Here is a 27,644-nt window from a genome sequence, read left to right as displayed (position 1 = left end):
AGCAAGTCCCCTACAATGTGCCATCAGCTCCCCTAAAATTATGGGCCACTGGGGCTTGGCCAATCTGAAATTCTTTTTGCAGCAAGAAAGCACCGTTCTGTGCTAAATGACCACAGCCTGAGACATGGCGGGAGATAGGCCAGCCTCCGCATCTCACTTCTTTTAAGGGCAGTTTCAGGTACACACAAACTCCCGCAGTGCCCTGAGTTGCCAAGGACTTGGACTGCTTCTGTGCCAGCCACACAGAGACACATCCCAGCCCCATGCGCCTGCTTCTCCAGGCTTGCTTCATCAAGGGCTTGCTTCCAGAAAAGCACCACCCTGACCACCATGCACAGCCTGGACCAATGAAGGGGAGCAGAGGGAACAGAGCACTTGGTCTAACCCTAAAGTTTAAGAGTCTCCTATTTTGGCTGCTGGTCGGTGGCAAATATGGGCATAGCAGAAGGTAAAGCCTAGCCACAGAGACTGAATCCCACTAAAAGCTGAGTTGAGAGGACACATTCAAGAGTGTGAGGAGCTTGAAAAGCAGCCTAGTGGTGCCGCATGTCTTTTTTTTTTTTTTTTTTTTTTTTGAGATGAAGTTTCGCTCTTGTTGCCCAGAATGGAGTGCAATGGCGCAATCTCGGCTCACCGCAACCTCCACCTCCCAGGTTCAAGCAATTCTCCTGCCTCAGCCTCCCAAGTAGCTGGGATTATAGGCATGCACCACCACGCCCGGCTAATTTTGTGTTTTTAGTAGAGACGGGGTTTCTCCATGTTGAGGCTGGTCTCGAACTCCTGACCTCAGGTGATCCGCCTGCCTTGGCCTCCCAAAGTGCTGGGATTACAGGCGTGAGTCACCGGGCCCGGCCATGGTGCCACATGTCTTGAGGAAAGCTCTTAAAAGAATAAGGGCTCATGATTCAAACGGCCAGGGTTGAAATCTTGGTACTGTGGCTTGGTGGGCTATGTTGACCTTGGAGAATTTCTATCCTCTCTACCACCTCAGTCTCCCCACATAACAAAATTCCACTTTGGAAGGTGGAGCTGATATGAGGATTAAATGAGATTGTTTGTAAAGTCCCCAGCATAATGTCTCTTATGTAGCAAGTGTCTAGTCAATGTCTATGCTTATTAGAGGGTCTGCCCATGAGTCTCTGTTTAAACTGTGTTGGCTGGCACTGGGGACGTCCTTGTGGTAGGAGTAGACTCCTCAGAAGCAGAATCATGGTTGGGAGCCCCAGGCTCTGGAGTTACATGGCCACAGATCAAATCCCGGCTTTGCCAATTTCCTAATGGGGCAAGCTTGGACAAGTTATTTAACTTCTCAGGACCTCAGTTTCCTCATCTATAAAGTAGAGATGACATGAAAAGTGTTGTCGAAAGACAACAACGAAATGATACCTGTAAAATGCTTGGAAAAGCATGACACATAGTAAATATTTGATAAATGTTTGCTGGTTTTTATAATAATAATCATAATCATACTTGTAGTTTTTATTTTATTGAACTCTCAAGGAGGAAATTGAGAGCCAAGTTCATTTCAAGCAAAGCTTCAAAGCTCTCTTATCTGTACAGTCTTCTCCAGTTCTGGCTGACTGGCACAGTGGAGCCTAGGACTAGATCTCATGCCTCCCCACTCCCTATTCTGAGTGCTGCTGTGTAGACGTACCACTATGGCTGAACTATAAACAGCGGGGCTTGGACCCTGCTTGCAGAAGCCATGATGTTCCCCTCTGGCTGGGCACAGTTCTTACCCAAAGGACGAAAGCCATCCCTCCTGCCCCTTCCTCTCACTAGACACATTGCCAAGGCTGCCAAGAGCAGTGGTAAGGCATATGCTCCTAAGCTCTGTGTTGTCAAAGGCTTTGCACTCCCACATACCATAGCTGGTTTGGAGGTGCAAAAAAAAAAAAAGACCAGGAAGAGCAGCATGTCTAAAACGCAAGCTCCTGGTAGAGAACGGCTGAAGGTTTCTCTTTCCTCCGAGTCCCTTAGCACAGAGAATGCTCAAATACTGCAAAGAATAAGGTTTGCTACTTGGGAGGCTGAGGCAGGAGAATCACTTGAACCCGGGAGGTAGAGGTTGCAGTGAGCTGAGATCGCACCATTGTACTCCAGCCTGGGCAAAAAGAGTGAAACTCCATCTCAAAAAAAAAAAAAGATTAAGGTTTCGGATTGGGGCTGGGGCTAATAGGGACAGAAAAGCAAGAAAAAACCCTGGGCCACTGGCAGGGAACTGGAACCACACATCCCAAGACCCAGGAGGCTCTGCTCAGCCTTGGGATTCCTAACAAGCCCAAGGACTGCTCCACTGGCCTCCCTTCTTAAATATACAGAGCGAACCTCCCAGAAGAGACCAACGCAGGCCAGCTTGGGCCTGCTCAGCTGGAGGGAGGTCTTTCTTTTGCTCAGTGATGGGGCTACTGAGACTCAGGATTAAACACTTTAAAAATAATAATAATAACTATATTATAGTAATTAGGACTTACTGAATACTTAAAATGTGCCAGCTCTGCACTGCTGGTTTAAACATGTTATCTCAATCAATGCTCACAACAACTCTAGGAGGCATTATGTCATTTAACAGATGGCCTCTCTGAGGCACAGAGGAGTTAGGTGACTTGTTCAAGGTCACACAGTTTAGAAAGAATTGGAACTGGAAGAGAATTCAAACTCAGATTGTCTTGCAGTAAAACCTGGGAACTTGGCCACTCTCTGCTGAGAAGAGGGTGCTTTGCCAGAGAAGACTCATTCTCACTTTGACTCCCATTCTAGACATGGTCACAGCATTCTCCCTGTGCCGTCTGCTGCCTTACACATTTATCAAGCTTATATACAAATATATGTATATATATTCATATGCATGCATATATACATACATGCATATATAATGTAAATTATCCCCCTATGACTCAATAAAGTTATTTTAATTTTGTATTTGGGAAATCGACTGGTCCATAATTGTTTATGCTTTACCTGAACCAGACCTCAGGCCAGACAGCATGGTTTGCTCCTGCTGCAAGGGTGAAGGTACACTGGGAACCACCAGGGCCACGGAGCAGATCTTAACCAGGGCTTGCACCTGCATTCCCTGTCCCCAGCCCCAGGGGATTGAGAGTCAAGGCCACCATCAGCCTTCTTCCTAGCTCCCTTATTCATCCAACCACATTATCCCCAAACTGCCACAGAACTGGCTGCCATGTGGGCATTTTTACCTCTGAAGCCAAAGGAGCAATTAGTCCTTTTAAATAATTACTTTTGTGATGACAGTGATACCCACACCATTCTCAGTCCTTAATCAAAGTTACCAGCAGGTGAATTCACAGCATTTGCCCTAAGGATGTTGCAACAGCTTACTGACTTCCTGTTTCAATATGACTGTCGTTTCAAAGGACTACTCCCAAATAAGAGAAAAAAAATTCATGTACATGTGAAAGGCAACTGAATATAATACATACAATCATTTGTGTTTTTACAAATGAATTGAATTGTGAATCAAGCTTGGGGAATGTATTTGATTCTCTTGGGATTACATCACAGATAATTTCATAGCCTTATAATGTGTTTTGAAACAGACATTTTTCACGTTCCCAGGGGCAACATCTGAGGTATTATTGCTGGGGTTTCAAGGGTTTTCATGACCAATAATGCAGCACTGGGAGGCCAAGTCTGGATCCATTATAGGTACACTTTATTGACTGTAAGCCATTTGGAAATATACATAGTATGCTGATCTTTATCAGTCTTGGTGTCAGACCCAGGCTAGGCGGCACATACTGACAGTGGCAGGCACCCAAGTTGATCAAAAGACAAGCTTGCCTAAGATGACCCCCAGGGCCTTTATCAAACCCATCAGATATGATTAAGAATAGGGCAAGCTTCAGATTGTAAAACATCACAGAGGCTTTTGAGGCCTCAAAAGAAGCTTTGACTCTCCTCTTCTTCCAAACATTTACATCTTCCTGGTTTTGCTTGTTTTCTGTGGGCCTCTGTGGACAACCTATCACTGTATTATTTGCCAACTTGAAATAAAATAGGTCCTAATGCTCAGTACCCCCATATTGTTAGATTCAACAATGTTTGGCTACTGAAACCCCAGATCTCTAAACTAAAATCTGCATTTCTGAGAACCTCCCTTAACGAAGTCTTGAACACTCTCACCATTGAGATTTTCTGGTCTATATAGACTCACCCACTTGCCTCCCTTCCCTTTCCCACCACAAGATAATTAACTCCAGGAGATACCAGCTTTGAAAGAAATGTCCATAAATGCAAGCAAGTCCTTATAAAGTTAGAGACAAAAGATTCAATGTAGAGAATTCAACCTCTAATCCATCTGCAGATAACCTACTATTATATTATTTGCCAACTTGAAATAAAACAGGGAATCGCTTAGTTCTATTAATACCAAATGGTCAAATTCAACAATAATTGGATACTCAAAAGTATGAGTTCTGAAGTCCGAACAGACAAATCTGGCCCCAGAATATAGCACTTGCAGAGGATCTCTCTGATGGTTACTTGCATCAGGAGCATCTCAAGGCTGGCCAAGCCACCCTAACCCCATCCCACCTCCATCTCAGTCCTTCAAAAGATTACTTAATTACCCTGGACTTAAGCCCTCATACCGAAGACAATTAGTCTCTCAGCTTTCAGCAGAAAGAAACTATTACCAAGAAATGCTTATCCGGCCATTACAATATTGTCTCAGACCCTCTGTAATTCATACATATTTACCAAGTGTCTACTAGATGCTGGGCACTTTGCTAGGTGCTGGCGATACAATAGTTAACAAAACATAGATGCTGCCCTACCCTGATGGACTATTCACAAGGACAGGGCTTCCAAAATAATAGTGGCTCCTTCCAAAGTCATCTGAGCTCATTCCCCACCTCCTGTTGTGAATGGAATGGGGCAAGAGCAGAGAGAGCCGGGCAACCCTCTCTGGCATTTGAGAATGACCAACCTTGAAAAGAATTTCAGCTAGGCTTAAAAGCAGGACCAATCCTCTTCTCTCCGGCAACCCCATGCCCTTGCCTTCACAGAAAACTCTGACTAGGACGTGGAGTTGGCAGAGAGGATAATGCTTCTGAGTTTCACAAAGCAACCTGAGCCAAAACCAATCTCCACTCAGGGCAGAATAAAGCAGTGGGTTGTCTGGATGGCTGAATGTCTCTCTCCGAGACAATGGTGTGTTTATGTGTAGGAGGGTCAGGAGCAGGTTGTTAACATAAAACCCACCGTAAACAGAGCTGTTAATTCAGTTGCTGGCAGGGGCTTCTGTTATCTTCTGAATACCTCCCAGAGGGTATAAGCCCTACCTTTTCATTTGAGTTGGCAGCAGAGTTATTTTTTTGCACCTGTTGCTCTGCTCCGATAACAACGCAGTTAAGCATTGATTTGTAGGAAAATAAACAGAAAAAAGCAAAGAAAGGCATCTGCCCAAACAGCCTGAGCTGGTTTGACTGAGTGTTCATGCCAATTTGTTTTTCCTATAAAAACCAAAGAAAAACCTGCGTTTTCAGTTTGGATGCTACATTTTCACTCCCTCAATATTAAAGGGGGTATCAAATAGGCCAGAGGAAGCTGGCAAGGCTGAGAAGCCAGAAGACATTGTACTTTTCCATTGGCTGGTTCTGTGAGGGCACTCAGGGGTGTCCATGGTCTGCAAAGTGACATGGCCAGCCTCCAGCCAGCCCAGGTTCAGATCATGAATCAGATTAACAAGGGCAGAGAAAAGACTGCTGGGATACGATCGAAACCAAAACCACACTCTTCCAAATGGTTGACTTCCAAAAGTCAATACAGTTTAGGGAGTAGGTGTAGTCTCTAGGTTACCTCCTAAAGTGGAGGCTCAGTGTACCCAGATCTCAGTCTAGCCTCTCCCCCAGACATCCTACATCCAGCCCTGGGCAAAGAGCATAATTTGAAAACCCCTGGTTCCCGGACCACAGTTTTCCCATCGCATAAATGAGGCTAGCCACACCTACCTCAAAAGCGGGCTGTGTAGACCCACTCATCTCCTGCCAAGAGATTTGAGGTCTCAGGTCCCAGGTGGAAAGGGCCTGAGATGTCCTAGATGTGATTTCTGTCCTAATCCAAGCATCATCACACGCTCACTTCTCATTAATTTGTCAATGTCACATGATAAGCTAAGTCCAAAAAGGGCCACAAGGAGCTAAACAAATCGCCCAAATGGAGATCACGAACAACATTAATTAAGCAATGGCATCAGCACTCAGCTTTCAGCACACACAGTCAGAGGGAGCTTTTGGATATCTCTTTTTGGCCGGGCGCAGTGGCTCATGCTTGTAATCCCAGCACTTTGGGAGTCCGAGGCGGGCATATCACTTGAGGTCAGGAGTTCAAGACCAATCTAGTTAATATGGTGAAACCCCGTCTCTACTAAAAATATACAAATTAGCCAGGCATGGTGGCATGTGCCTGTAGTCCCAGCTACTTGGGAGGCTGAGGCAGGAGAATCACTTGAACCCAGGAGGTGGAGGTTGCAGTGAGCCAAGACTGTGCCACTGCACTCCCAGCCTGGGCAACCGAGTAAGACTCCATCTCAAAAATAAAAATAAAAATAAAATAATATAATATCTCTTTTTAAGCTTTGTAGAAGAAAGCACAGTCAAGGCAACATGCAACATTTCCCCAGACAAACACCTTGCCCCAGTTTTCTCCGGGCCGTTGGGGGTTCATTACTACCAGACCACTGGCTTCATGGGGGAGGGGGGCTTACGGCAGTGGGGCCTCAGAAATGTTGCCTCTCCAGGAGCATTAAGAACTGGGTGTTCCGACAGGGGAGGGATATGGCTGGCTGAGCGTTCCCAGGCATTCTTGTTATGAGCAGCGTAGGGAGTGGAGTGCTTAGAACCAAATCGGGCAGCAGAAAAATAAAAGATTTAACAACACCCTTAGTTGACTGAAAAATAAATAAGACCAACTGTGCAGGAATGTAGGAAGGGTGGAGGACGGTAAGGGGTGGGGATTGGAGCCAGGGAGGGGTCAGGATGAACTAGGACAATGGATTTGACCATTTCAAGAGTCAAGTTTCCTCCTAGGAAAAGACCAAGATGTTCAAGTCAAGGAAAGAGCAACAGCCCCCAGCTCAGAATCTTGAAGATTATATAATTACAAAACAACAACAAAAACTATGACAGTGATAATAGTTCATATTTGTTGAGGGTTTAAAATGTGCTAGAAATAGAACTAGTCATTACATGAATTACCTCATTTAATCCTCACAATAACCCTGAATGTTAGTACTAATATTAGCACCATTTTGCAGAGAAAGGTTAAGCAACTTTTCTAAAGACATAAAGCTAGCAAATGGACTGGATATATTATGATAAGTGTACTTGGGAAGGGGTGGGGAAAGCAACATAATTCTCCTGAAATTACTTGAAAATGGATCCTTGTGTTTCTAAAGAGAAGGAGGATGTCTGTTAGGACCTTACGCTTTTAATTTCAAAGTTGAGATCTTTAAGCACGATTCGCACAACTTTTTCCCCCAAATATAAACAGGAGACATATTGATCATCCTTGTGCCCTAATATGGAAGCTCCCTTTCAGTGCAAATCAGTCTGGATGCTACAGAAACACAGTTCACAGCCACTCAAACCCATCTATCAGAACTTCAGTCTGGCTTCCCGTTGGAGGCCCCAGATTGACTCAGTGGTTAGGACTGGCTGCCTGAAGCCACCTCAGACTTATTAGCCATGATAAAAGAGCAGTAATAACAGCAAGAAAAAAAAAACCTTGGAAAATCAAGGGTGAATTATGGCTCTTTTGGAAGAACACCTGATGTCTCAGCCATCACAGATTGGTCCTGATGACAGGCTTGCTTGTGTTATGAACATCACTGACTGACCAGAGAAAGACCATGAATATGTTATTGGGGGAGCCTGAATTCCATCCCTCAGACAAAAAAATCGAGGAAAAGTCTTCCCCTCTTCCACCATCACTACGTCCACATCCCTGTTTTGAATTTTGGAACAGTCTATAAAAACTTAGCCCTAAAACACCAACAGAACTTCATGAGAATTATTTCATTAGCATCCTTGCAGCTTAAGAAGCAAATAACATCTGAATTTTCTCACAAGTTAGACGACCTCTCCTTTAGAAGAAGTAAAGTTTCCTTTTATAGAGATAATCATTCAATAGCAGGAAAGCTGAGTTTGTTTTTAGAGGCTTCCTATGAGAACACTAGACTCGTGGCACACTAGGTCTCATTTTTCCTTCCAGAACAGACTTTATTCTGTTTCTCCTGGCTCACTGGTTTATGTAGCAAGCCCTCTGTAAAATAAAATCATGAAAAACCCACCAGTATCGCCAGCAACTCACTACCAGAAAGGTTTTTCAAGGGATTAAATCCCTTTCAGCCAATTATTCAGCCATCCTTCCAGTTGTTTGGAGGAAACCTTTGGAGCTCAAACAAAACTGGAAAACTCACTAACTCAAAAACGACATCCTCCCTCCTCAACAGGCCATAGCTTTCCACCAGAGGTTGCGTAGCTGAGCCTGATGAAAATGAGGAGGGGGCTCTCCGCAGCAGCTTCCCAGACTCCCAGTCTCAGGAGTTGTCATACATTCCATTTCACCATAACCAGAGGCAGGACCAGCTACATCATTTGCAGAGCTCAGTGTAAAAGGAACGTGCAGGGCCCTTTGTTCAAAACTTATGAAGAATTTTAAGATGGCAACAGCAGAGCCTTAAACCAAACATGGAACCTTTCTAAGCATAGGGCCCCGTGGAACTGCACAAGTTGCACACTCGTGACATCAGCCATCTCCAAGGGGTCAGTCCCCACTTTTGCCTTCACCTGTACCCATGTTTCATTACCGTGGGTGGGCAGGGGATCTCTTCTGTATTTGTTCCATGCACTACCTCCTGAGGTCATTGGGAGGATTAAACTAAACATGACATTGAACAGGACTGTAACCACCTGGCTTACAGCAGGCACTCAACAAATTACCATTATCATTCTTATTATCATCTTCATTATGCCAAAGTCCCTTCACAACTCCAAGGCTACCCATAGGCAGGAACATATGGGAAGATCATATTCCCCTTTTGGCAGAGAACATCTATCAACTGGTGCTGTTCAGAAGTCATTTCGTTAGTCGTGTGTGAGAGAATGCTGTAAATGAGGTGTTCTTAACCTTTCATCTGTACGATGGATCTGTTTTGTAATCTAGTGAGGCCTACAGGCCTCTTCTCAAAATAATATTTTTACATGACAAAGTAAAATATTATAAGATTTAAAAAAATTTATATTAAAAGACAATGTCAGAATACTTTTTAAAATAAATGTGTGATATCATATTATGTTGGTGCAAAAGTAATTACAGAGTTTTTTTTTATTTTTTAATTTTTTTGAGACAGAGTCTCACTCTGTTGCCCAGGCTAGAGTGCAGTGGTGTGATCTTGGCTCACTGCAGCCTCTGCTTCCCGGTTTCAAATGATTCTCCTGCCTCAGCCTCCCGAGTAGCTGGGATTACAGGTGTGTGCTACTACACCTGTATTTTTAGTAGAGATGGGGTTTCGCCATGTTGGCCAGACTGGCTGTTTTTGTAATTATTTTTAATGGCAAGAACCACAATTACTTTTGCACCAACCTGATAACAATATATGTGCTTCCTTGTTAATACATTAAATAAGAATATCTACCTAGTGCAGATCTAACTTGATATCAAATACCCACTTTTTGTGATATATGTAATAGGTGTAATAAGATATGAAAATGTGATTTATCCTGGTGATAGTCACAGTTGAAGCTAATACTACCATGGAGTTTTGCCTACATTCATATTGAAAGAAAATGTTAAATTCTAGTTAGAGATTATTGAAAATAAAGACAATTTTTTTTTACATCCAAGTTCACAGAAACCCTGAATTTACCCTTGGACCCCAGGTTAGGGATCCTTGCTGTTTTACTAATAACAAGAACTACTTGTTCAATTCAAATAGCCTCTAGAAACCACATTTGCATGACCAGAAACCTCATTTGAATAATTTACCAAGAGGTAGACCCCAGAGTGTCTGGGCAAAAGAAGTAAGTAGAATTTTTTTTCCCAAAGCCTCTAGAATGCCCAAGATTCATGACCTCAGCATCAGTGGTCAGTAGACATCTGGAGACATGATCAAGAATTTTAGGGGTGGGCAATGGTATACTCACTCCTAAAAGCTAGTCATGTGAACTGCCTGGAGAAGAATCAGTATTTTCTGCAGATCCCTACTTGCCAGGCATCAGGACACAAGAACAGAAATGTGCTGCATACCCAATCACCCCAAGTCACCCCAGGTCTCCCAAGACCTCCTTGGTTGTGGTTTGCAGCTGACTCAAAACAAGGTTCAATTTGGAGGTCCCCCCTTAATATGGTTCATGCATCTCTCTGCTACCCACCTTCCCAATAAAAACCCTATTGCATTTCTTTCCTAAGGTCACAGTGAAGAACCAATGTTGATCGCCACACACACACACACACACACACATACACAAACCAAAATCCCAGAATTTAATATCCATTCACTCTGACCCAACAGAAACTCACTGAAAACACCCAAATTGAAGATTTCCCTTGATGTTCATTCCACAAATTACTAATTATTTACTCACAAGCTTTTGTTCAGGTGCTTTCACATTCTTTGTTAATTTAATCTTTACAACAGCCCAATGCAGTAGATGTTATTAACTCCATTTTCCAGATGAGAAAACTTAGATGCTAGAGCTTATATAACTCACTCAAAGTCATTCAACTACCCAGCGGTAGAGTCCAACTTAAACTCAGGTGTCTGGACTCTAAGTCCAGTGTTCTTCACACCACATCTCAGCAGCTTCCAAGCCATAAAATCTCTTAGCCTCCTACCCCTTCAGATACACATGCAGTCAAATTTTACTCCATCAACATTCCTTGACCCACAGCCTTCTGCCTAGTGGAATTAAGATGACTAAAAGGTGAGCTAGCTGCACTCTAATTTTCTAAGTGGGCATGATCAAGACAGAGGCTGAATTTAGAGTCAAATCTAGAGTACACTGCAAAGACAAAGCAAGTCTTATCATTAGTCAGCCTCATGACTAGATGAAATGAGGCTGACTAGATGAAATCATGACAAGACTGAAAATTGCTCTCATCTTTCAGACTCTGCTCACCTTATTGTCCAGAATATATCATCAGCCCTACTGAGGAGATTTTTTTTAGGGTTCCTAAGAAGAAGCCTGGAATAACCTCCACAAGATGACCATATTCTCCAATCTCCATTGCTCTATTCAAAAAGTAGAAGACCCTCTTCTTATTCCAGGAAAAGCTCAACAGACTTTTGGGGGACGTTGTATCAGGCTAAGAAAGGGTTAGATGGGCAACTGAAATGTTTTGAAGCCACAGTTGGGCCAACAAGAGCCCAGCCCCCAAGATTATTTATTGTGCTTCTGTGATAGAAAGTGGGGTGGAAAAGCAGCTATGGAATTTTATGTTCATAATTGCAACAACATCAAAGAAAAAGGACATTGAGACAGGGTCAGACAAAGGTAAAAATAAGTTGTTATGGTAAAATGACAGGGTTAATGAGGTGGTCTATTAGTCTAAAAATCCAACTATTATAATAGGCATTTTGGTTTCTTTTTATTTTTGGCTTTGTTTTAATCAGAAAGCACATTTTGTATGCACCTATACTGGCCATATTTTAAATAAGTAGGCAAGTACCCCTAATAACAACTAAGATGCTAAAAAAACAAAACAAACAAAAAAAAAGAGGGAGGAAGCCTCCCAGAGGCCACGGTGTGTGGTGAGATTGGAGGAGGAGAGATAATGCAGACCAATTGACCAGAACAAGGGGCCCGGCCCTGTAAAACAAACCAAAGACAGAATGTGGTTAGGTGCTTGTGAAATAAGTTTTCATAGGAGTATTTTACAGGGTGTCTCTTTTAAAACAAGGTCAATTAAAACCCTAGGAGCCTCTTTAAATGGGCCACCCTGCTTGGCCCTGTTGCAAGTTCTGGTTTCTCCAGATACAAGGTTGACGCTTTCTGGGCACATCAGGGTCTCCAGGTTAGGCTGCTCAGTGGTTGGGGCAGCCACACGGTCTTCCTCTAGGAGAAGTGAGTCCACATACGTTTGATGTACTCAGTAAGTCATGGATAATTAGTCAAGCAAGCTCATCAGTACCATACAAACTCAGTAGACACCACGAGTGCCTAAATGTCCATTTTCTGGCGGGCTGCTTTGGCGTTTTATAGAAGACACCGGTAGAGCACCTGCCCCTGTGCATAGACTGTTCCCTGCCATCACAAAACAGTCTGTTTCATCCACTTCTACATTCCCACCAGCTTGAGACACATGAGGCAAATTGGCAAAGCTGGGATGTTGTCATGGGAGTGGATTCTAACATCCTTAATAAAGGCTCCAGGTGTCAGGTCTTAGTACCTCCACTGGTATAGCCTTTAGCCAGAATTCTGAAGGCCCTAAAGAATCCATTTAAGGGCTCTTGCTAATCTTTCCTGCCTCATCCTTAGAAGGCTTCTCCCACCTGTTCTCAGCTCGCACAGATTGGTGCTTATCCTGCTGACCCCCAGGTACTCCCACCACCCCCAATCACCACAGCCACAGAATCTGAGGGTTAAAATGGATCTTAAAGATGGTCAGGTTCAAACCCTTTTGTCTAGAGGAGGAAACTAAAGCCTGGCAAAGGGGAATGTGTGCTCTGGGACACACAGCTCTGCCAGTGCTAGAAGACCAGGTCCCTAGACTGCCGTCCAGCACACCACCTCACATCCCGCCTTCCCTGCACTGTGCTCCCATCACTCCAAAGCTGGAGTTCAAAATTCTTCAGGGAAGACTCTTAAAGAAATATTTCCACCCCCCTCTGAAGAATAATAAACATTTTAGCAAATAACTCTGAGGGATCCCTGGAAATTTCTACTTCAGCACATCCCGGTTTCCGGACATCAATGTCATTTGGCTTGAAACTATGTCCCACCCTAAGAATAGCTGTGGTGAGGAGCCATTCTCCTCACTGCATTGTTTGTTTCCTGCACAGCTTAGTAGCTTGGCCCTTTGAAACCGCGTTCAATTTAAGTAAACACGTTTTTAATAACAGCAAATTGTTTGCTCTTTAGAACAAATCTATTATTTTAAAATCATATTCTTAAAAATTAGATATGAAAAATGTCAAATAAAGTTAATTATCTATGCCCTCCTTTCAGTTATACAGCAAGAGATTTAAGAGAACCTGGGCAAGGTGTGGCTGCCCTCCTGCCTCTGTCTTCAGATGGCAATCCCCGCCGCAGACCCGGCTTACCCAAGCTGAAAGCCACAGCGCCGCGTTCGGTTTCCCAGTAACAAAGGCAGGGTGAGAATGTGGTCTCTAGACACCCAGGCTGCAGTGGAGCCAATGCCTTCCAACCAGGGCCCCACCCACAACAGAAATGAGTGTCACGTCAACTCTACCAGAGAGCGATCTTAACAAGAGAAATGGGCTGAAACGGCAGCAAAATGGTATCCCTGAAAATCAGGTTCAAGCTTTAGATTGAGTTCCTTAAAACCACAACATTGCTTCTCAAGTGTGTTAGCAGATTCTGCCACGGGATTCTTCCTCACCATCCCACCCCTAACCCAGAGGTCTTCGTAAATCACATCTGTATGAAAGGGCATAGAGATGACTCCATATGGACAAAGGGAGAAAAGACAATAACTTCTCAATAATTTGTATAAGCTTCTATGTCTGTGTTTGATACTGTGACATGAAGCAGGGGTCTTGCCCTGGGCTTTCAGAAAAGCAAGATGGTCTAACGATCACAACCCAGTGCTCAAATCCCCAAATTTGTGGAGATTGGGTGGGGCGGCGGCATGGGAAAGATATATAGGAAATAAAATATCGCAAGATTCCAGAAAGCGAAATTCTACTTCCTCAGAAGTGAACTTTGGCCAAAAGCACTCACGTTCTGACCTGAGACCCGATAGGAGTTCCTTCCAGTTTCCAATTCGCTAACTGAATGCAACCTAGTAAACCTTTTAACCTCTCAGTTTCCATTTTGTCTCATACCTTCAAGGAGTCAGAAAGATATTGAAAGAAGATCAGGGTAAAGTTGGTCAATTAATGGGAGTATTTAGGGTACCCATAAACATGGAATCACGAGTGGGAATGTAGGACTTTCCTGATGTCCACAAAGGCCAAAGATACTTCCATTGGGAGATCACGATAGACTAATAGATTAAAAATGAGAACAATATGGCTGGGCATGGTGGCTGAAGCCTATAATCCCAGCACTTTGGGAGGCTGAGGCAGGTGGATCACCTGAGGTCAGGAGTTCGAAACCAGCCTGGCTGACATGGTAAAACCCCGTCTCTACTAAAAATACAAAACTTAACTGGGCATAGTGGTGAGCACATGTAATCCCAGCTACTCGGGAGGCTGAGTTGGGAGAATCACTTGAACCTGGGAGGCAGAGGTTGCAGTCAGCCAAGATCATGCCACTGCACTCCAGGCTGGGCGACGGAGAGAGACTCCATCTCAAAAAAAAACCAAAAAGGATTGTTTGAATTTAACAAATAGGTGCTTTTTAACCAAAAAAATAACAAATACAATTGAATTTGAGCCTTTTCATAACAAACGAGGCCTGAATCAAACACGTCACCCTACCCACACTACCTTGAAAGGTCTTGATGAAGGCTACCATCTTGCGCGGTCATGTAAGAGAACTTACAGCACAGCTATTCCCTCAAAGTGACTTTCATTTAAAATGCCTCTGTAAAATATTTTGGAAACACGGTGAAGTATTGTCTCCATTACATTTATTATTTTTTCAAGTTCAACTACAGACCTCCAAATGACTCCCAATTCACATTCCATCATGGTTTTTAAATACCATTAGCCATTTGTGTGAAAATGGTGTTGTCTACATGACTCCATATTATAAGAAGATGGAATTGGTGAGTTATTTCATCATCCCAGAATTTTAGGTCACAAAAAGAGGAAAAGTGGATCCTCTGCAAACTTCAAATGCAGCTATTAAAGTCATCCTTAAAATCTCTTAAGAGCCTTTTCTGATAGTATCTCCTAGCCATGAAATTCTTCCTAATAACGTATCTTCTTCTTTTCTGTTAGAAATAAAATTTTCCCCCGACCCCAGTGGAATTAACACACAGCCACACAGAATCTCTAATTGCCCTTTTACACATTGAAAGACTATCTGAACACATCTTTACCTCCATGGCTGCAGAACCAACTCCTGAATTAGACTTCCATCAGTAAGTTCTTGGAATCCATTCACTCACTTTCTCCCTGTTACCAAGGTGAGTGCAGATAACCAGCAGAGACACCTGTGAACTTGAACCCAGAAGCATACACTCTCCATCTTAAAAACACACACTCCCACCATCCTGGGAGCATGGTAAACCAGCAAAGATGGACGGTGAAAATGTCGCTTTCTCACCTCAGCCTGATATTTACCAACAAGAAGTTAATTTCCCACTGTTCCCAGATCAGTCCACATTGGGGCTAACACTTCTCCACAATGTCCAAGCAAAATCAAAAGAATCCCTGTCTCAGAAGGCATTTGTTGCTGCTGAGTCACAACTGCCTGTCTGATCATAGTCTCCCAAAATGGAGTAAACAAAGGGTTAGTTTGTCCCCTTGTTATACAGTGAAGCCCTTTGCCAAAACTGATTGTTGTATTTTCTGGACAAAATGGAGTAAACAAAGGGTTAGTTTGTAAACAAAGGGTTAGTTTGTCCCCTTGTTATACAGTGAAGCCCTTTGCCAAAATTGATTTTTGTTTTTTCTGAATTTTTGTTTTTGTAGATATTCAGCTCTCCCCAGTACCTCTGCCTGCCTTGGCTGCCTGGCCACTTTTTCCAGTGTGATTGTGTATGTTCTTGCCTATTTCTAGCCATTTTCCAGTCCTGGAACATATTAAAAACAAATTGGCCTTTCCATGTAGCTCATAAGTCAGAAAAATTACCAGCAGAAGACATCTCTAGAAAGCGAGACCATGTACTCTGAGCCCTAACAGCTACTTAGCCAACCACTTCTTCTCTGAGCTATATCAGAGCCACCTATCTCTAGCTGCCTATTTGTTCCAGAAGAATTCAACCCAGGGGAATGGTTTTGCCACCCAGGCATAGGGAAACGAGGGGGCTTTTAAATTCACAGAGATTAGAAGTCCAGACAATGCAGGAAATTCACAGATAATATCTAAAGTAGCCAACCTGCCCTCCAAAATAAAATTCTGATTTGACCCAGTGAGGTAAGCCCAGGTAAGGTGAGCTTCACTTCCTGCCAGCCGTCTCTAAGAGTCTGTTCTAGTTTCATCTGTCCAGTTTAAAGCAGGCTTCTCTTTCCACTCAGGTGTTTGGATTCCAGATTCAAAAGAAGTTTTAAAAATCAGGACTTACCTCATTTACCTAAAGATTCTGGGTGGGAAATCCAATAGCTGTGGCTGATGGAGGGGAGGCAGCAGGCTGCAATCTCACCAGCTCCTATAGGGATGGGACACCACGGGCGTTATCAAGTCTGAGCCCTCATCAGAGTGAAGATAAATGCATATAACAATAATTTTAAATCATTTTGTAGGATGTTAAGCAATAAGCCACCAACCGGGAATTCCCTAAGTCACTTCCCCCTCTTCTGATTGGCTACCCAGCCCTTTAAAAAAATAAAATAAAGGATTACAAACATTGGCTCATTTGCATTTGGCCAACTCACACGTTAGTGTTCAAACAAAACAGGTCTAACCAGGTAATGCCTGTGTCTCAAGAACAGAGAGACAACCTGTTAATGGATGAGGAATTGATTTGGTGGTGACTGTTCTTTTCAGCTCAGAGGCTGTTTCAGGTGAAAAGCACCCTGCTCACCAAAGACACCATCAGGAAGAGGGAATGTAAAAGCAAAGTGAGTAGAAGTCCAAATTTGGAGGAGATGATGGTATGGGGGGGCCCTCTTGAGCACCTGTCTCATTTATTAGTCTGTATTTAGTCCACCCTGCTTTGGCATCAAGATCTTTGCCCTAGCTGTGTAAGTACCAGGCTCTGAAGGGGCTCCCAGCAAGTTCCCTCTCCAGGCACCATGACTGCCTTCTTGACAGAGACTCTTGGCAATTCAATGGACTTTGAAAAGCCTATCTCCCCTGGCCCCAGGTAAGAGCCTTGAGAGGTTTGAAAGGGAAGGTCCTGGGAGGGAGGGTACCTTATGAGGAGATGCTCAGGTCAAGCAGTCAACTGTCAAATATGCAAGAGCTGATTATCCAGTTGGTGGATTATCTAGGTTCTTCACTTCCTCTTGACACTTACATGATCTTTTTTAAAAGGTTTATTGACATTCCCTATAAGAGTTAGAGAGGAGAAGACCAAATGCTGAAACTGGAAATAAAAAAGCACAGTTTGGACAAGAAGAAGGTGGAATATTAGGGAGGATCTACGGATTCAAATACCCAGGCAACCTCTATTCCCTTGGGCCAAGGGACATATGGGGAGTTACCTGTACCTGCTTCACTGGGTCACAAATGTACCTTCTCCCATACGGGTGAATGACTGCTCCTAGCAAAGAAAAATACCATCCCCCAACCATTAACTTTCTCTGTTGAACCTTCCAGGACACTGGCCTGGCATGAGCAAAATGTCTAAGCAGATTTCTTTGACTCAACGGGCCTTCCTTTTGTGGGAGAGGGAATGGAAGTTGAGATTTGGCAGAGATAAAGATTTTGTGATCAAAACCAAGAAGTTCCTTGTGTTAAAAAGAAAAAAAAAAGGTCTTCTTATGGTCAAAGGCTGACTGAATAGAATAAAAACTAGTTATTATATTAAGGGGGAACAGTGAGTGTGCAGTAGTATTAGTCTTTTCTTGCTTATTTTTTCTAGTTTCTACACGAATTCAGAGGTTTCTGAAAGTGTAAAAGACTCAGTGGGAAAACAAGGGTGGACTTGGGAAGGTCTTGGAAGCTGGGCAGGTCTTGAAGAAGGGCTTGAGGCTTTGGTCAGTGCAGTTTAGGGGAGTTCTAATAAATCCCTCTGCCTCCCTAACCTGCCCCAGACATTCCCACCCTTCCCTACTATTCAACCCTGTGAACTTGCCAAGGGCCCTGTGAAAATGCAAATGTAAACCCCGCCCCATATACACACTGATAAAAACAACAAATGTCATTATTTCCCATTATCACATTAGCCCCAATTAGTCTATCAGTTCCAGATCTGAGAGCAGGGCCCTGAGGGAATGGCCTGCTGGAGTTTTGCTTGAGAGACAAATCAGGCACAACCTGAAGTAACTACATTCCACCCACTGCAGGGCATTTGTGGGTAGTGATGGTGAAGGGAGGTGGGTGGCGGGGCACTCATGAGAAAAGGGAAGCATTAGTGCTAGAGCCCGTGGGACTCCAGGGAAACAGACTTGGCCTTCTTTACACCGTTGCCTGAGATTAACCTGAGACAGCAGGGTGGGAGTAGAAGGGGTAGGGTTGTGTGGTCAAGAGACAGTGGACTTCAAATGCAACCACAAAAGCGATGTGGCTCTCTGACCCAGTCCCAATCACCTTTAATTATAGGCCCTTTAATTTATAGCTGAAGAATTCTGGTTAAATCTCCATTTCTTTATCCACTTGTATTTAGTACATTTTAGATTGGAGGACTATTGAGACGAGTCATGTTGGGGTAGTAATGGTGGGAGGGGAGGGAAAGATGTCACCTCATACTCACAAGCCACTTTATTTGTGGAGGTTTTTTTGTAAATAAAGTACCTAAAAGTGTGCCTGCTACTTGCTGGGTACTTATTAAGTATTGATTCTTCTTTTTACTTGGGTCTTAGTTGAACCTTCCAGAAGAAAAACAAAAAGGAAAACAATACCCCTCACCCCCAACCTAAAAAAAAACACAAAAAAGCTAGAATTGCAGGTATATTGCATCCATAGGGAAAGTCCTTTGGAGTTTGAGGTCTTTCACCCTACTGCCAACTTCAACAAGACAGTACTGGCGATAGATAGATGATAGATAGATAGATAGATAGATAGATAGATAGATAGATAGATAGATAGATAGATAGATAGATAAATGATGGGATGAGATGGATGTCTCAAGGCCTTCTACTACAAGTCTCAGATATATCAAGTATGTCCTTTATGGATAAGAAGTTTAAAGTGTAATCACAAAATCATCAAACACAGCAGATCCTTTATATGGACACATTCTAAGTTCTCAAGGAGGACTCTGGCAAGAGAGACCTCCAACACTTGTTCTGTGCTCCTGAATTCTCTGGGGGGCTGATAAAGACATAGCAAAATGAACAGAGTGATAAACAAAGCTGATTGTCTTTATTCTGTGGATGGGAAGAATCGAGAGAGAGGCCAAGCAGCTTGCCCTCAAATCAACTGAAACAAGCTCTAGAAACCCAATTACTCTGCATAGAAATCTTCCTGGTTGTCCCTACAGGTCAAGGCCCTATCACCGTCTCCAACCTGTGCACAGACACAGAGCCTTTGAGTTGAGTCCTGTGCTGGTCCCCACAGAGGAAAAGGGGAACAGAGCAAAGCAAACCAGGTTGTGTGTGGTGGCCTGGAGACCCGGAGGTTAGTCGGGTTGTCTCCTAGAAGATCCATACTGTAAAATCAAAAAACCCTAGGGATCTTAATTCCCAAATCAAGGCCAGGACAAAGAATCTCTTTAAGCCAAGTATCAAGCTTTAAGGAATCTGAGTCTTAACACCAACACAGGCTGTGGCTACAAGATTAATGGAAGCTGTGTGCTTGCTTTGCAAGAAAGAGGATGCTCACACACTTTACACAATACCTTTTAACTAGAGGGCCTATATTTATTTTTGAAAGCAAGTGTGTGTTTGTATATATTTCTGTCTATCATCTCCTCCTAATGACGTGGTGTTACCTCCAGGGCAGAACATGGCATCTATTTAGTGAAAGCCATACAAGAATATTAATGTAAGACCAATGGGAAGAAGAAACTCCTTCTGGTCTTGTGAAACTTATGGGGAGGGCGAATTAAATCGAGCAGAATATGATCATTTATTATACTGGTTACAGTCAAATAAGCAACAGAATTAATAAGTATCATTTTGCTTCTTAATGCTACTCCCCTCTAAAGGTCACATTTCCCAAATCTTTTGGTTTTGGATTAGATGAGGTTCCTGGGGATCTTCATTATCCTCTAAGGACAAGCTTCACGGTCTCTGAAGGGAGCACCTGAGTTCTGTTTGGGAGGTCACACGTTGACAGTTGTTCTAACAGGTTGATGTGACACACACCAGCAATGCCTCCTGCCATTATGTCTGTGTGCCTGCATTCTGAGCAAATCCTGGCCCAATGGCATGTGCCACTGGCGTGCCAAGGTGGGGGCCACTTTGGTGCTGGAGGAGGGGAGAGTGGCTCACTCTTCCTGAGAAGAATGACCCACTGCGTACACTCACACGTGCATGCCCACACACATACACACACAAAACTCAGGCATCTGAACATGTTGCTAAACTTACCCAAGCACCAAGGATGAATTTTCTGGACTCCTCCTTCATATTTTAATTATTATCAAGACGCCTCTATTCTTGCCTAAACTAATTTGCCCCTGCCCTGTTCCTTTGGTCTCGCCTGTATTTTATTAATCTCTTTCTGGCCTTATCTTTCCCCACAAATAGCTTTACACTGTTCCCTGACTTCAAGCCAACCTCACTGCTACGATAAGCATTTTGGTTCTTGAATCTAACTGTCTTAGTTTCTTCACAGTATTTCCATCAGGGTCTTCAAGAAGGCTCATTTCTCAGTCTCAGAAAGGGAGGGAAGATCATGAAAAAGGTGGCCATTTTCAGGCAACCTTCCTGTGGCCAGAATTTCTTCTTTTTTGTATGAGGAAGATTTCTTTATAAGTATAGCACTTAGGATTTTTTTTTGTTTTTCCAGGTATTATTCTTTTTATATTGACAGATAAAATTTGTATACATTTATGGAGTAAAACATGACATTCTGACATGTCATATATATGTGTGTGTGTATATATACATAAACATATATATATATATATACACACACACACATTGTGGAATGGCTAAATTGAGCTAATTAACATGGGCATTACCTCACATACTTGCCATTTTTGTGTGTGGTGAAAACACAATCTACTCCCTTAGCAATTTGCAAATACATGATACATTGTTATTGACTATATTCACCATGCTGTACAATTAGATAGCAATTGTTTTAACATAAGAACTCTTTGTCTACTACCATGGAATCCCAAAAGTAAAAGAGATTAAAGAAATGCAGCCATATATGGACCAGAGGTAGGGCAGCTACAGCCCCACCCCCTTGTTTTTCCTTCCCTACCCTCATAGGCATCCAGCCTTCTCTGCTATATAGTTCTCCCTGCTGTGCCCTTTCTAAGCTAATGAAGCATCCAAATTACCTTTACAAATTCAGACTCCTGAGTTCCTCCACACATCTACCAAATCAGCAAACACCTCCAAGGGTGAGGTGATAGTGGAGAAAACCATCCATTTTGCATTCCTCATTTTCCATTCATATTTAGTAGGCTCCCACATTGTTCCACAGATGATCAACCAGAGAACTCACTCAAGAAGATATTTTGGTAGAGCCAACCTTGGATAAAGGTCTCAGGGCCTGGCCTCTTTCACCCAGGAACCATGAGAGACGGCAAACTCTCAGGCCCAAGTAGAAAATGTATAAAATCTCCATCCAGATGCCTAATTATTTGGGATAACGTGTGGCATCTCAGAGCCTATTCCAACAGACTTACAAAAGCAAGGTGGCTCTGCTCCTCAGAAGCAGCCTGGTGTGGTGAAAGGACATTGTTTTTAAAGCCAGACAGCCTAGGAAAACTTTGCCATATTTGCTCAAACTTTAGGTCTCAGTTTCCCTATCTGTTTATTGGGGATATTAACATACTCAGTGAGCTGTTTGGGGGGTTAAATGAGAAATAGTACAAAGCATTAGGAGATTGCATGGCACTTGGTGGGCTCTCTGGAAATGCTTATTTACTCCCTCCACTAAGTGTAGAGCTTGAACTCCAATACTTCCACCTTAGCAGGGAATGAAGTTTCATATGAGTGGCCAGAGAACTAACCCTCCATGTTTCCAGGAAAAAGTAGAAGAGGCCAGGCACAGTGGTGCGGCATCCTGTTATCCCAGCACTTTGGGAGGCTGAGGTGGGTGGATCACCTGAGGTCAGAAGTTCAAGACCAGCCTGGCCAACATGATGAAACCCCATCTCTACTAAAAATACAAAAATTAGCCAGGCATGGTGGTGGGCACCTGTAATCCCAGGTATTCGAGAGGCTGAGGCAGGAGAATCGCTTGAACCTGGGAGGTGGAGGTTGCAGCGAGCCAAGATCATGCCATTGTACTCCAGTCTGTGCAACAAGAGCAAAACTCCATCTCAAAAGAGAAAAAAAGAAAGAAAGAAAGAAAACAAATTAAAAAAGAAAAGGAAAAAGTAAGAGAAGGAGGTGAAGCTGGAATGGCATAGAAAAAAAGAAACAGAATAGTGACTATTCATATTCATTAAGTTTTAATCTTGTCCCAGTGACTAGACTAAGAATTTAATCTGCATTACTTCATTTAAGCCTTACAAAAACTCCATCAGACAGGTACTATTCATTTTCTCACTTTACAGATGAGAAAACCGAGCCTCATGAGCCTGATAAGTTAACATGGCCAAGGTTGCACAGTAAATAAGACAAGTAGCTGGAGCTCAGACCAGACAGCGTCATTGCAAAACAAGATCTCTTAACCACAATCCCCTCCAGAAAAGAGAAGCTTAGCAGCTGGCTGAAATTTGAATTACAAGATCTTACATAGACATGGAAAGTCAAGCTCAGTTCTGGAATGCAATTGGAAACGTGAATGTTTCTCAGAAGAGCGAGATCGGAAAGTTGAAATGAAAAAAAAAAGTATAAAATATACAAACAGGTTTGGATCTTACAGAACAATGTTTAGCCCCTGCCCTTCAGAGCCAAATATTTAAAAAGCTAAATGCTCAGAATAAGAATCGAGGGGAAATCCATTGGAAAAGTTGTGACTTGGTCTTGCCTGGGAAGTCATGAGGCTCTTGTGATACAAAGGTCACTCTGCCACCCACCAGGTTTAATAGCACTGAGCAAGCTTAACACCCCAGGGAGATCCTTAGGCATTTGGATCCAGAAATAGAGCAAAGAGTTGCTGTGATAACAAAGGCATTAAATATGAAGGTCAAGGGCAGTAGTGAAACCTAATTGGGGTGAGGGTCACTATCAGTTTCTCCATCCTCATTCTTCATATGCAATTGAGAGTGTATCAAAGTAGTATAAAATCAACCAGACTGCTGCCCATAATGCCTTTCAGATAGAAACCAGGAGATCCAGACCAGTGCCTTTCAGATAGAAAGCAGGAGATCCAGACCTGTTCATGCCCATGGAAAGAATGCATCTACAAACCCCCTGGAAGTGATATTGGAGAGTTGACAGCACATCCATTGCAACTATGCAAAAAGACTCATTTGTATAAATAAATTATCCATTCAGTTCATTCAAAACATATGCACCTGCACACTGGTGGAATGTCAGAAAAGAAGCCCTTGGAATTACTTCTGAATAATTTCATACTCGGGGGAAATTCAGATGAAATCTCCCAATATGTGTCATGGCATGTCTATGACTTTTGTCCCCTCTCTCTCCCCCACCCCTATTCTTAGCAATCACATGTGAGTCCAGGGTTTGGAATTAGTCAATCTGTCTTCCTGGACAAGGAAATTAGGCCAAAAAGTCCTATTTTGAGACTTAGTTTCTTTTATGACAAGGCCCTAGGAAAGTTTGATGAGAATTTTGATTTAAGTTTAGAGGTTAATAGCTCTGAAATTCTAAGAACCAAAAAGTATTATGTAGGTGGGTGTACAGTAAAACTGAAATAAGGAAGTCTGCAAACTGAGCCAAAAATCTGCATAGTCAGTGCATCTGAAAACTTTTCGTGTGAGGATAGCCTTGCTGTGAAACAGACCAACCACACTCGGCTCACTTCCTTACAGTGGAAACATGGAGGCTATTAAGCTTGGTTATGCTGGAAAGAATGGGGTAAGGAGAGCAAGGGGAAAGAGACATCTCTGACAAGGGGAGTGGGAGAGAAGGGCATGCCTGTCTTGCTGTGGATTTTGTCAATTAATGCCAAAAATACTTTAAAGTCTTCTTAAGGTTTATGATCCTCAAATTCATCAGTCTGTGGCTCTCCAGGAGTTGCCAGAACCACCAGGGCAGAAAACCTCAGGGAGTCCAACTTTAGATCTCACAATTGTGTATGGTTGTGGTGGGGGATGGCGCTGTTGGCAAACATCTGATTTTTGCAAATCCGTTTTCTTTCCAGCTTGGCAGGTCACCTTAACTTGGAAGTTCAATGCCCAGGTGGGAATAATATGCTTATTAGGGGATGGGCCAATGGTCTGTGAACTTGAGCCTTGGCTGGGGGTAACATTCTTTGCACAACCAGGTAAAACAAGCCTGGAAAGCCACAGCATCATGCCAGTGCAGGCATCATTGCCAGGCACCCAGACCCACTGGGGGTCACTGCACGGCCCACGGCCTTACTCAGAGTAGACCTGTTTACTCTTTGAACTGCAATCCCTCCCATTCCTCAGAGCTGTTGGCAGCAAGCATGGGGGAGAAGGCAGAGCTGCTGGGAAAGAGGACAAAGTGAGACCAAGAAGAGAAAAGACAGAGAGAGAGAGAGAGAGAGAGAGAGAGAGAGAGAGAGCAGTTCTTGCATATTTCATCCTGATGACCATTGAGAGACTTTGAAATGCCCCCCAAACTTGCGTTGATAATATTTCTTACCATGTTAGTCACAATTGTGCCAATGTTTCATGCACATATCTTCCACTCAGTACTTCGTCACGTGTGTAGTCTTCTCAAAAAGCAACTGAATCATTTCTTCTTTCAAAAATCTTTGTAGGTTCCCCAGTTGCTGGAGCTGTGGTCCTCAGAAGGAAGTACACCTACCTCATGTGGTAGGCAAGATGATTCTAAGTTCAAATCATAATTTTTATTTTAACAGCCATATGTGTTTGATATGAAAACAAATGTAAAGTTAAAAAGTAAGTCACTTGAAGGAAAAGTGTTAAATAAGTAATATAGGTAGGTACACAGACATGGCAAAAATGGTGACAATGGAATGAGGGGGATTGAAATTTGGAGAAAAAAATGGCTTAACGACAGGCAGTCCAAACTCCCTGAGGGCATGGCATTCTCCATCCTCCACCACCTGGTCTCCACCGACATGTCCAGTCCTCAGGCCCTTGGTCTCCAACTCTACCTCACAGGGTCCACCCCAGGTGCAGTGGGCCCATGTCACTTCCGCACAAGCATTCTGTGCTCCTCTGCTTCCTGATCCCAACACGTGGTATCCAAACCGTTTCCAATGCTATTTCTCCATTCAGTCTTCCCCAGATTGCCTTCATCAGAATTTAAATCTCCCTGGACCATTGGTTTGTACTTGGAATTATTCAATAGTCTACATTCCACCAATGTTTCTGGGGTTTCTGCCATATTCTGGGCACTGGGGCTTCAGCTATAGAAGTAAAAAAGAAAAGAATTCCTGCCCTCATGGAATGGAGATTCAGATGAAGCAAGATGACAGCATGTTTCCTATTCTGCCATGTGGGGCTGGTTTGGGGCACCATTTTTCCACATCCAGCCTGGTGAACCCTGGCAGACAGCGCTCTTCATCATGGTCAAATACCCGGAAAGTCCTGACGTGACTCCCTCCAAGGAGGAGGGCATTCAAACCTGCTTGTTGAACTGAACAAGCAGGTTGAATTGAAAAGACATCTTTGCAGAAAGAAACAGTGCAGAGTTGCTTCTGCCATTCTCTCTGCGTCCTCCTCTTCTCTCTCTTATCCCCATCCCTTTTCCAGGCCCACCAACCAACCCTCCACGGAGAGGCCGCATATAGAGTAACCAACTCATCTTAGACTTCCCTGATTTTAGCACTGAATGCCCCACATCCTAGAAAACCCCATATTCCCAGGCAAACCAGGAAGGTTGGTCAATCTAGATGCACACACATAGATTTTGCTCCAATACTACTTTCTCCAACAGCTATGTGTCCTTGGGCAATTACCTACCATCTCTGAGCCTCTATTGTCTCATCTACAGATGGAAATAATACCATCCCCCGAGGCTGCTGTGAGGATTGAAGATATAATGTATGTTTAGGGAGATCACCTTGCACCATGAATGGTTGCTGTGATTGATACTGTTGGTGGACTGAGAGCAGTGCAAAAAGAGAGCACTGTGCTGAATCAAAGAACCTCTGATCTGGTTAATGCCTGCTGAGCAGCCATCTCTCTTTTGGAGGCTGACATGCCAATGGTCATGTGGCCACAATGGACATAGTTTGGCCAGGGTCTCTGAATGGCAGGAAACAAGAAACGTGCTGCCAAAGTGCTGTAAACGAAACCCTCAATCTACCCAGCTCTGCCTTATTATTTTTATTAAGCACTTACTATGTGCCAGATACTAAGATCTCATTTAATCCTCACAAAGGCCCCACAAAGTAGCATGATAATCCCTCATCTTAAGAATGAGGACATTGAAGCTGAGAGGCATTAAGTAACTTACCCAAGGTCACACTGCTGGGAGGACAGATAGAAACCATGTCTGCCTGATCTCAGAGGCTCTACCCCTAAGCACCACCTACCCGTCCACAAGAAACATCCTCTCCCTGTGCCCCAGCAGGAGCTGATAGCTTTGCTCCCCTCCACATAAAAGGAAACTGGCATTTTACTAGGCACTGGGCAATCTGATCAGTCTTGGAAGAAAGGGGAATTAGCGGGCGAGCCCTTGCTTGCTGGGAGATGGTTTACCCTGAAACCCTTCTGGGTTTCCCAGAACCCTGAGTAAATATTAACATAATCTCATTACATTGCTCATTATATTGCTTCAGATTGAGGATAAAACATAGAAGCAACCTGGGCCAATGTACCCTTGTGGTTTGAATGGATTGTTTTTCAGTCCAACAGTCTAATTTATGCAGACAGCATTATGGAGGAAAGGGTTCCTGACTTGGAAACAGACTGGGGTTTTCATCCCAAGTCTACCACTTACTAGCTATGCCACTTTGGACAACTTGAGGGTCAGTTCTCCCATCTGTAAAGTGGGTGTAAGTTTGTCCCAGCATCAGCATTAGCATCCGCATCACCACTCCTCGTGGAGTGCTTGCAGTTTGCTAGGCACTATACTTGCACCTTTGCATCAATTCCTCTCAAAAGCTCTTGGATGCAGTTACCATTTCTATCTCTATTTTATAGTTGAGGAAATCAAGGCATAGACAAGTTAGGAAGGTTGGGCCAAGGTCATACCTCTAGATAAATGGCAGAGCCAGGTCTGAAACCCACCTAAGAACCTTGCTGTTTATCCCTGTGTACTACTTGTATAACCTGTGCCGTAAAGCTTTCATTGAGATGACACGTATGTACGTGCCTGGCTCATAGGTCACCTATGATAGCATCCTCTGTTCCATAATTCTCTGCCACTGCTCCTTACGCATGCCTGGAAAGAAGAGAGAGGGGATCACCCTCTCCATGGGCGCACCCACGCCTTGCCAAACTGCACTGCTCTCCAGGGTGACAGCGAATGATTCACCAGTTTGGATAAGCACAAGTGAGCCTGCTAGTGACTCAGGGACATG

The 27,644-nt window shown here is 43.5% G+C and overlaps 1 protein-coding gene across 8 annotated transcripts in view; it reads right to left on the bottom strand.

The window, feature by feature from the left end:
* Positions 1 to 16,501, bottom strand: part of EHF (ETS homologous factor) — a 40,772-nt gene extending 24,271 nt beyond the window's left edge. For 3 of the 8 annotated variants that reach the window (XM_055355517.2, XM_055355518.2, XM_055355519.2), the window contains exon 1: positions 15,196 to 15,519. In XM_055355517.2, coding sequence (XP_055211492.1) covers positions 15,196 to 15,201 — 6 coding nt within the window. In that variant the 5' untranslated portion in view covers positions 15,202 to 15,519. Of the gene's footprint in view, positions 1 to 4,951; positions 5,039 to 13,288; positions 13,350 to 15,195; positions 15,520 to 16,383 lie in introns of those variants that run through there. The other 5 variants (XM_063711063.1, XM_063711064.1, XM_055355515.2 and 2 more) reach the window with 3 other exon arrangements.
* Between the last annotated feature and the right edge of the window lie 11,143 nt (positions 16,502 to 27,644).

This window comes from Gorilla gorilla, chromosome 9 (genome assembly GCF_029281585.2).
Source record: "Gorilla gorilla gorilla isolate KB3781 chromosome 9, NHGRI_mGorGor1-v2.1_pri, whole genome shotgun sequence".
NCBI lineage: Eukaryota > Metazoa > Chordata > Mammalia > Primates > Hominidae > Gorilla > Gorilla gorilla.
This window is presented reverse-complemented; position numbering and strand designations above follow the sequence as displayed.